The sequence below is a fragment of the Papilio polytes genome, unplaced genomic scaffold, assembly GCF_000836215.1.
Source record: "Papilio polytes unplaced genomic scaffold, Ppol_1.0 DF821733.1, whole genome shotgun sequence".
Taxonomy (NCBI): domain Eukaryota; kingdom Metazoa; phylum Arthropoda; class Insecta; order Lepidoptera; family Papilionidae; genus Papilio; species Papilio polytes.
In genome coordinates this window covers 1,892,367-1,902,897 of record NW_013527471.1, presented here as the reverse complement: position 1 = coordinate 1,902,897, position 10,531 = coordinate 1,892,367, and the positions used below count along the sequence as shown (strand labels likewise).

Here is a 10,531-nt window from a genome sequence, read left to right as displayed (position 1 = left end):
AAAAACCTGTAAACTGCAAAGGCTATTCACAAGATATTGCGAGACATGACGCGTCAGTTGTCAAGCTACCCCCCCCTTGTCCCTCAACTTACATGTACAAAATCAAGTATTGTGCTATCTACTTCAATGCGAGTTACCATTTATACATACTAGTAGCTTATGTGTGTGACAGCGACTGGTATGTATATTCTCGCTATTAAAGTAAATTGTTTTGAGATATATTGTCCCTGAGTGAGGATGTGTGATGGTGTGCATGGGATACCTCTCTCGTCCAGCTCCTCGAGCTCCTCGTAGCGCAGCCAGTCGGGCAGGTCGTAGTGCCAGGCGCGGGAGTGCGCGCGGCGCGCCGAGTCGCGCTCGCGGCGGTTCTGGCGGAAGTGCCAGTCGAGGTGCTGCGAGTAGCGCACCGTGTGCTCGGGCGGGAAGCGCGCGCCGCAGCCGCTGCACTGCATGCCGCCGTACAGCCGCTGCGCCAGCGCCGGCTGCGGCCTGCACGCGACATTATATCTAAGTCTTCATACCGACACTTTCAAATTACTCTGTCTCGTTCATCTATTTCTCAGAATGTAACACGTCTCGGAGAGAAAGACTTAAAACTTTCAATATATTCTACAATAACAGTCTCGAGGCCTGTCCCATCATATTGTAAATTGTCTGATAACAATCCAACGTGTAAAATATGTGATGAAAATATCGGATTTTTCTTCCCTTATGTCAGTGACGTCATTTTTAAGCTATCTCAGCCTCACGAGCCAAAGACGAGACAGGCCTTAAAACTACAAAACAACCAAAAATGTATTAGCATACGAAAAAGAAATTTTGCGTGGCATAATACCGTTCGTCCAAACTCGTCGGCGTCTCAAACTGTCGTTTCAAACTCTCAGTTTAATGGTAAAATAGCAAATGATGAAAATGAAAAAAATCAAAGTTAACTTACATCTTTAAAGTTTCAGGTTTAAGTAGATCCACTTTTCGTATAACATTCTTGTCCTGTTTGGGTATCATTTCATCTGTTTTAACATCTTCTTTATTATCTTTAGCGACTTGTACGATGCCGGTGGCGACGAGCTTGGCGAATAGGTCGTTAATGTTGATATTGCCAAGTATCGGCAGCTGGGCCGGCTTCTCCTCGGCAGGGGTCTCCAGGCCCGGGATCTTGTCAGTCTTGCTGAATATCGGTTCAGCAACACTGTACTCTGAACCTGACGCTGGCGCAATGGTGGATGGCATTAAACTTGCCAACATATCCAGACCTGAAATAATGATCATTAACACCAAAAGAACAGAAGGTAGAAAATAGATAAAAGAAGGTAAAAAGGGAGAATTAAAAAGATACCTTGGTTTTCGCTGTCGGGACTTGGCGATTTCTTAGGTCTGGCTATAGGTTCCTCGTCTGCTTCCTCAGAATCTCTTTCGATTCTGTTCGGGCTGGCGGTCGCCGGCGCGGGCAGGCTGGCGGGCACTGTCACGCCCTCCATGTCCGCGATCTGAATCTGCCCCGGCTTAATGCCACGCGGCGGAGCCGAGAATCGGATGAACAACTTCTCCTTCCCTATGAATATAGGCCTCGGATCTCCGAATTCTACTTTGAATGGTTTCTCATTGATTAACACCGTCCTCAGAGCATCAACAAAACGCAGCGTGAAGAACTGACCGTTTATCATAATCTTTTGCACTTTAGCGTCCAGGTAAACGGGGCACATTTGGGTCGCGTTTATGATAAGGTTAATTTTTCCGGCGACGAGGTCCGTACGTTTCGCTTTACCGATATCGACTTGCGGCAGCGGTCCCTCCAGGTGCAACAGTCTCGGCTTGCCGTCTATGATCACGCCGAGCGGCTGCCCGCCGAAAAAGCACTCGTACCACCGACCGTTGATATATAGCTCCCGCGTCGGAGCACCAAATCTAATGTCGAAGACTTGGTCGTCGATCTCCACTTGCTTGTAGCCCTCGTTGAAGTTGAGGATGACTGAATCCTTGTTGTCGAACGTGACACGCCTGCAGCCAGGCAGGAACTTGATCTCGCGAGGATCGTCCCAGTCCAGCATAATAACTGCGGTCTCCCCGTAGAATCTAATCTCCCGGGGTACTCCGTCGATCTGAATCGTTTTGACGGGATCTTGGTCGATGTAGTCGAGGATTTTCTTGTTAGTCGGCGGGATGGTGTGTCCGGGCGTGCCGATGGGGGGTGGCGAGGCCGTGCGCTCATAGGGCAACAGTGGACTCTCCCCCTGGCACATGCCCAGCTTGGGCGTCGGCAGTGGTAACGGAAGGCGAGGGTCAAAGGGTAATCTAGGCGGACCCCTTTTATCGAACTTTCCTCTATAGAACGATGGCATCGGACCTCTAAATCTTCGAGGTCCAAAATCGTCCATCCGAGGTCTTGCCTGTCCCCTCCACATGGGAAAGGGAGCCATGTACATGGGCATCATGGGAGGCAGGGGTAGCAGAGCTTGATTCTTGCCGTCGGGCGAGTCCGGTCCCATCTGTTTCTTTCTCATGTCGGAGTCTTGCATGAAGTTTTGGCTTTCGGGCGGGGTGTCGAAGTACGGGGTCGGAGCGACTCTCTCATCTATATCGCCAAAGTTGTTCATGTCGGAGGGCGAAGACTTGGGGCTGACGACCTTGTGATTTTCTTCGTCGATGTGCGCCTTTAGCTTCCGCTTGGACAGCTCGAGCGACTCTCTCTGCTTGGCCTCTTTTAGCTTTAGCTTCTCGTTGAGCTGCAGCACTTGGTACATCAGAGTGTTGTACTGGTCCTTATTCAGTTTGCCGTCGCTGAACTGTTCCTTCGCTTGGGACATGATAATCGATATGGTCTTCTTGTTGTGTTCGGGTGTGAAATCGTCCCCGCTGTCGGACTTCTGGTCACCGTCGTCAGAGCTGAGCGTGCGCCGCCTCTCCCTCTCAATACCTGTTAGTGCGTGAATAAAGAAATTGTGTAAACTTTTATACGGGTCATTCATTCTGGTCTCTGCAAGAGATATAAAGTACATAAGTCAACATATACTATTCTTGTTGTCATATTTAATTTGTTTAATACAAAAAAATACTTACTCGGCGATTTACTGAAAAGTAGCGGTCGACCTAATCGATCTTTTCCTTTGGTGGCCTCTGCGAGTTTCGCTCTAACAAGATCCAATTTGGAGGGTGTTTTCTTTGTGTCATCTTTCTTCTCCTTAACCTCGTGCCAGTTTTTCTGTTTGGGCGAACTGGTGGAGACCGGACACTCGTCCTTGACGTCTTCAAGGGAGACTTCAACTTTAAGGGACTCTGTTATGGTGGGTGGCGGGGGAGGTACCACTTCGTCTACTTGTGGTAATTGACGGAGATCCACATCCTCGTTACCGAATAAGCTGTGAATTTACGTTTTATTACTATTGGATTTATATAATGTATCTTAGAATTGTCTGGATAGAAAAAGCGCTCCTGAACCACCTTCCTTTAAAATTAAATCGAGTTTACTTACCATTAACACTAAGACAATCGATAGCATTTCAAAGCCGGCAAACTTAACTGTCCGCACTGCATTAAATAAAAATATTATTACTTACATATCAAATTTATCGTGTTTATTCTTCTTAGGCTTGCCTTCAACAGTTTCTGTGGAGGGTCTTTTCTGCGCGACCGCGGCGGCTCCAGCCTCGAGCACCGGCTGCAAGACCCTAAGGTCAACGTCCTTGGTCTCCATAACAACGTCGAGAACATCTGAAAAAGTCACTCAATTTTTATGCAATCTTACGTCTGCTGAACTCCTTCGGGTCTTCTTTCTAGTCTTCTGCTGTTGACCTTACTGTTAGACCATTGTACTTTTATTATGCAATATACTCTTACGCTTGACATTTCACACCAGACTATTTGCTTGGATTTGTTGATTTTAAGTTTTATTTTTTCTGATATTAATATGGGAATATATGAATATTACTGCTGTACTTTGTACTCTAGTACTCTGACTCTTAGTTTCAAGAATCCTTTCTTCAGCATTTAGTATTTAGTCAAATTAAGTAGTGAAAGAAATGAAAGGAAAATATGCATAGAAATATGAGAAAAATAAAGAGACAATAAACTTTACGCTACACGAAAATGAGTCGGGGAAATATATAAAACTTGATTGATGTGGTTGTGAACAAAGAAGATAAAGAAAATCAAAACGCAGTAGATATTACGTAGAAAAAATTGAAGTAAAAATAAATATGACACTATAACTTCGTATACAATAACCATCGAATACATTCCAATGTTAGTTATTTAGTGAACTTAGTTGGGTTGTGTATTTTTAGTTAATTTAGCGATTAATAAAGCACTGGGTATATTTTATTTACATTTAAAGATTAATTACTTTTATCATATTTGCTACAGTACTATACTTACATATTGACCACAAAATTGAATTAGATAACAAAATCCAAACAAAACAAGAAAAAAGAAAGTGCAAGACGCGATTGAAAAAAAAAAACAAAGAAATTATAAAGGACGCAAACATGAAGTAAAAGAAAGTCAACATTTTCCATGCAATCACTTTTTAGATAAGTGTACTCGGCAATTGTGTTGATAGGGATATCCACGGATTTTAGTCAAGACGCCGAAAAATGCTCTTACACATTTTTCCTTCAACATTTTTTACGACGACGCATTGATCGGCATCGAAGTCAGTATTTGATGAACTCCATTTTTTTTATGAAACGTTCAAGCTTTTTTTTTGATTTTGTGAGTTAACACTTCAAATGTTAATACGATTTTCTAGTATGAAAGGAGTTACACAACCAGTGTAGCTTGTAAGCAACATTTCACGCCATTTTTGTGCACTTGTGATTTTTTAAGATTTTTTTTGTAACAAAAAATGTATAGAAAAGTTTGTGCAAAAATGAGTATTTCTGCACAAACTGTTCTTGTAAGATATGTATAAATATATGGACCCATTTATAATGGACCTTTGTGCAAAAGTAATGTCACGGACAACAAAAAACAAAAAAAAAACCTTATAAAAGATTTGAAACCAAAAAAACTTTGTTTTTGCCTTCTTTAGTTGTTTAAAACTAAAATGTCAATTTACAAGTTGGATTTAATAAGGATTTTTTCGAAGAGATGAATATGAAGAAAAACTATTGTGTAAAATGTGTGTAATATATCTTGAGAAACTGTGCAAAAAATGTAATGAACAATAATTTTACCATTTACCCCACACTATTGTTAGAAAAACCAAATTTTAAAAAGTTATTGCAATTCTACATGTTTTGACAAAATAATGAAAAAAAAAAATCTTCTTTCTTCCAGTAACTTCTTTCCCGTAGCCATCTGATTGGTTCATATTTATCTTTGTTTTACTATAACCAATGTCGGGTTCCGTAAATCGTTTCGATATTTCAGAAATACATGACTTTTCTATCATTTTTGTTCCATATTTGTTCTTTATTGCTTCTATAGTATGAATTGACCTAACTTCACTCAACTCCTGGAGCATTTATGATTTATACTAAAGTTAATTTAAAAAAGAATAGGTGAATATTAAAAAAATAAATTTAGTCTATCAATCTTTGGAATATTAAACAAAGGGCCTTACCATAAAAACTTGTTTTAAAATTATTTTAAAAATGTTAACCCTTTTATATAAAAATATGATTATATTAATGTAAAAATGTATAGACTTCCAAAGCGTTATTATTTGATAAATAAATAATAAATTACCTGTATCAAAAAGAGTGTGGTTATACATATTTATAGACAAATATGTACCACCAATGTCCACTTCAATTCAAAGGTCACAGTAAAACACATGTTTAACTATATTCTTTTGGGTACAGAAAGTGTAACTAAAAACTACATCCCATATTTCTATAGTTGTATACGTCATTTGGAAATCACTTTTTGTAACTATTAGACCAGATTTTAGTGTTTTTGTACTGAGTAATTTGTTATCAGAATTAGCTCCAGGAGAAATTTTACCTCAATACCACACCGTTACCTGATGGGATATAAAGTAGTAAACGAGACGGTAACGTAACTTACTAGTAAAGGGTACAAAGCCGTCGATAAACACTTCAATATGAATACTGCAGTAGTAAAAAATTATTTATTATTACACAGAACTTGTGGCAAGTTTCCTTACACCTAATATCACAGTTCGATTGACTAGTTTCATGTTTTACAACTACCCACGCGCTTTTAACATGGATGGATATCTTACTTGGTTCACTATTAGGTTTCACAACTTCCGTCTTTTCAGGTTCCCGCTCCGGGCTCTCAGATTTCTTTTTATTCCTGCACATGTAGTGGTCTTTGTTGAAATTCTTTAGCACTTTGAACGTGACAGGTTCCGTCACAACAGGATGCACCTCCTCCACCTCCAGCTTCGTTTTAGGCTTCTTTCTCATCTCTTTAGACTTTAGTCGTTTTTCAGGCGAGGAGCTGCTGGAACTCTCCTTACTGGAGTTCTGTTCCTTCTTCTTTCTGCGCTCTTTAGGATTCTCCTTTCTCTTTTTGGTGGGCGCGGGTTCGTCGTCGTCTTTATTCTCGTCCCTATTTATTTTGGGGATCGGAGGCAGCTTGTTGATCTTTTTCGGATCGGATATCTGCAGTCGGTCGATGTAGTCGTCGACCGCGGTGCGGACGTTGAAGGCGTTATCGCGCGCCTTGTCCTTCTCCTGTCGGAGTTCATCTCGCTTTCTCTCTCGTTCGTCGTCGTTCTTCTTGTGCCTGCGGTCGCGCGCGCGCTCCGCGAGACGCGGGTCGCGGCGACGCGGGTCTTTGCTGGGGTCGAGACGTACGTCGATAGTGATGACGTTCTTGCGCTTTGTGACCCTGTCGAGGGGTTTAATGTCGAACACGTTGGGTGCTATGGGCGGGCCGTTGTTGGCGCGGGGTACGTGAGGCACTGTGGACACTGCGGACACTGGAGGCACGTGGGGCACGTGTGGCAGGGGGGGCACTGCGGGCGCGGGCTGCGGCCGACGCGCCAGACGCGGGTCGCGGCGCGCGGAGACCAGGGCTCCGCTGACGGGCGCAATGCGACCCGCCGCCGGCTTGTTTACTGGCTGGAATAGATAAGTACACTGTGAAGATGGGTGTTTCCCAATTAATCTATTGATTTTATAAATTCGACAGATCCAATGGAAAAAAAACTAATCGATTCATCGGTTGGCCGATCGGTCCAACGGAAAACATCCGCTACCCTTACAGAATAACAAAAATGTTAGTTAATCAGTTTTCCTCAAGTTTCAATATCAATTGATTGTGCTATGTTTAGTTCTACAGGTCTTCCTAACTGTAGATGACGTATACGGTAAATCCCAAGCACAGTTTACGACTTCCTCAAAAAACATTAAAAACGGTGTTTCATTTAATCTAACATTTAACTCAGCTTATAATATTATTCTGATAGTTCCGTAAAGAGGTTTATTGCTATAAAAATAAAGTTTATTTATTAATAATTGGACTTAAATGTGACAATCGAAATACGCGAGATACAAATAACATGACAGATTCTTGAGCCGTGTGTGCGAGCGAGAGCGCGGTACAAGCGATAGAGAGGCAGGAAGTGCTTGAAAGTTCGACTTGTGACGTCATCACGTAGTCCTTCGTAAAACTAGTTTTTACTATGACTAACACATTCAACACCTTTTAAATATTTAAATAATAGTTATAAACAATTAACACACATCACATTAAAAAAAAACAATACTCACCGGTCCTAATCGCTGCTTAACGGAGATAGGAGGCGCAGGCGCGGGCGCGGGCGCGGGCGCAGGGGCGGGATTCACCACCGCCACCGGCATAGCCGACACGCCGCTACCAACCCCCTGATATACATTATTATATTATGTAATGGCAGAAATACAACAATATTTCTAGCAATAATGAAACATAATTACATCCTAAACAATATAATCATTATGTTCATATAGACAGATGGATTTTACATCAATAACTTGTCAAGAGTTAATTTTAAAGAGAAAATAGAATTTACTGGATTTGTAATTATTTTTTATAAATCTGTTTCACTAGATGCTAGTAGTATTACATATATTAAAAAAACAACATTTAAAGTTGAGCAATTTTTGCTTATTAAGCAATATTTACAGTAGAACCTCAAGTTAAAGTCCAAGGGAAACACAAAATATTTTAAGTTATCAAGGGTCTATGTTGTAGAGGTTTTGGGCTCTGATGGGAAGGGAACATATTATTTTTTGAAGTTATAGGAGTTTTTAAGTTACAGAGGTTTTAGTTATCAAGGTTCTACTGTATTGCTAAATCTAGTGGTTTTGACTGATAATGCCAAACTGTCTGACTTAGGTAACATAAAAATTAAAAAAAAACGATATGTACCATTTTAGCATTTTTCTCTGCCAACTCGAGCTGCCGGCGTGTTTTCTCCAGCTCCATTTCGATCTTCTTTCTTTTCAGCATGAGGAGTTCTTGTTCCTTCTTAGCGAGGATGCTGTGCATCTTGTCTTCATCTTCTGTGAGCGTTGCTGCAGCACTGGTTGTTGGTGCCGCTGCAGAATTCTGCGAAATAATCTTTATTTTAGATATTGTTAAGGCTACAAAGTTGGAAGTAGAAAAACATTACTTGAGATAGTAAAAAGCATGTATAAGAATAAAATCGAAGGCTGATTTATCAAGAAATTTGGATTTTTCATACAAATTTCTTGATAATTGTAGTATCTACTTAGAATTTTGGGTTTAGGTGTGCAAATTCCAATATTGAAAAGCAGAAACATAAAATAAAACATACATTGAAACATAATCAACTAAAAAAAACACCTTTTTCAGAAAATTTGGATTTACATGGATGTTAGATTGCTGCGGCTGCGCTTGGATAGGCCATGCTGGATCTATCAGGTTCACTTTCACATCCAACTGATAGAGCTTGGTAGCGGGGAACACATCATGCCATGTCTCCCGCAGTTTGAACATCTGGGATCTTATTTTTTCATCAACCTTAAAAAAATATAATGATTAATATAGGAACATTATATAGAATGTTAGGAAATGAAATATTTCAATTATTACCTGTTTGAATGTCCGTGTGAACATATTTACGATGCTTTGTGAAAACTTCTGTGTGTATGCGCCACCGACATTCTTGATTATAGAATCAACTAAATAGAGTACTGGCAGCTTGATTTCTGGATGAACCTGTATGGAGGAAAATACATGTTCTAATCCCGAAAACCCCTCGGCTGACCAAGTCTAGATTGGCTTTCCAGTGATCATCCGTTTTTTTTGTGTTCACATCACAAACTTTGTTTTAATGATACGGGTAGGAATAAGACAAGTTTTGATTCCGCAACCTGTTTAATTTGTCACAGTCATATGAAAATAAATAAGAACTCAGTTTGAAAAAAAATTTATTATGATAAAAGTACACAACTGAAATGGAATAAGTGTTATGTTGAATTTTACATACCAATGAAGGTAAGGCAGTTGTTTAGCATTGTGGTGCGAACAGGTATCTCCTATTTTTTTTTCCAAATTAAAGACATTAACAAAGATTATTTACACTGTTTTTTCAATGATTTATAATGATAATAAAAATGAATGTAAAGTTGCATTAGAATATCTATGAAGAACAGAATGAAAACAAAAATTATTACGAAATTTCCAATGTATTGCACAAGAAATATGTAAAGTACTGGAACTATGTTTAACTAATTATAAAAGTAACACTATTACCAAAGCTCAAAATAATTACAATTCCCTGCTAAATTGCTTACTTTTATCTAATCAACTATAACCTTGAAACACTACAGATATAAGGTTTTATATTGTTCTATGGGTAGGAGTTACCTGTTCGTTGGCAAGGACTGGTTACAAAGATCTGATTAATCTCACAAAACACAATACGCAACATAGTGTGCGTCATCTACCATGACTCCACTTCGCCGTGCCGCGACCCATTGCTAGGCCCGCCAATTTAAAAATGTAAAATCACCTTCTCCAAATGTTTCTCCACCGTATCAACGATAACCCCGGCATGGTCGATGTTCTCTTCTGCTAATATTGTTAGCATATTTATAAGAGGTTTGCTGTTCACGGTGAGATCTGCCAAGCTCGATGCATACTCCTCTGCGATTTCCTTTGCCATCTTGCTCGGTGAAAGTTTCCGCTGTTCTCACCATACCAAACCCTCTTCAACAGCACATTACTGTAATGAAAAAATGAAACCTAAATGTTCGTTACGTGGCTTCATTCAACATGGCGTGAAATTTCATCAAAGCACGTATTGAACTTACGTTATCACTGATAACACGGTGAAGTAGATTATAATTTCACAATTATACGCTGATTTCTCACGTACAAATTACACACACATAATTAAAGTTAAATTGCGTGGCACAAGGAAATAACCCTACAGCAAAACAGCAAGTAGAACAGGAAACAGTCCACGAACCAGTTTTTTTATTTTAGAAAACAAAATGGCGGACGGCCATCATGAATCGTTGCTAGGGCAAAGAGTATTTTTAAAGAAAAAAAAAACAATTGCTGCGTATTTCAAAAGTACTTAAATTATCAATTTCCGACTTTTACAGTA

The 10,531-nt window shown here is 40.0% G+C and overlaps 1 protein-coding gene across 2 annotated transcripts; it reads right to left on the bottom strand.

Moving 5' to 3' along the window:
- Positions 1 to 38: 38 nt before the first annotated feature.
- LOC106108273 lies at positions 39 to 10,452 on the bottom strand. 2 transcript variants are annotated; one of them, XM_013289385.1, is made up of 12 exons: positions 10,233 to 10,452; positions 9,932 to 10,144; positions 9,010 to 9,135; positions 8,785 to 8,937; positions 8,323 to 8,502; positions 7,683 to 7,796; positions 6,185 to 7,031; positions 3,555 to 3,708; positions 3,058 to 3,356; positions 1,337 to 2,914; positions 938 to 1,253; positions 39 to 489 (listed from the first exon to the last, which is right to left on the bottom strand). In XM_013289385.1, exons 2-12 carry the CDS (start codon positions 10,082 to 10,084, stop codon positions 150 to 152), a joined length of 4,260 nt encoding a protein of 1,419 aa, XP_013144839.1. In that variant the 5' UTR covers positions 10,085 to 10,144; positions 10,233 to 10,452; the 3' UTR covers positions 39 to 149. The 2 variants fall into 2 exon arrangements, with proteins under 2 accessions (XP_013144839.1, XP_013144838.1); XM_013289384.1 differs by having other exon boundaries at positions 40 to 489; positions 8,761 to 8,937; positions 10,233 to 10,451.
- Between the last annotated feature and the right edge of the window lie 79 nt (positions 10,453 to 10,531).

Excerpts from the sequence above, each read along its gene's own strand:
- LOC106108273 (XM_013289384.1), bottom strand. The coding sequence starts at position 10,084 with ATGGCAAAGGAAATCGCAGAGGAGTATGCATCGAGCTTGGCAGATCTC. Across the intron at positions 9,136-9,931 it reads TGGAGAAACATTTGGAGAAG|GTTCATCCAGAAATCAAGCT; the intron begins GTGATTTTACAT and ends TCCTCCATACAG. Across the intron at positions 490-937 it reads AAACCTGAAACTTTAAAGAT|GCCGCAGCCGGCGCTGGCGC; the intron begins GTAAGTTAACTT and ends TGTCGCGTGCAG.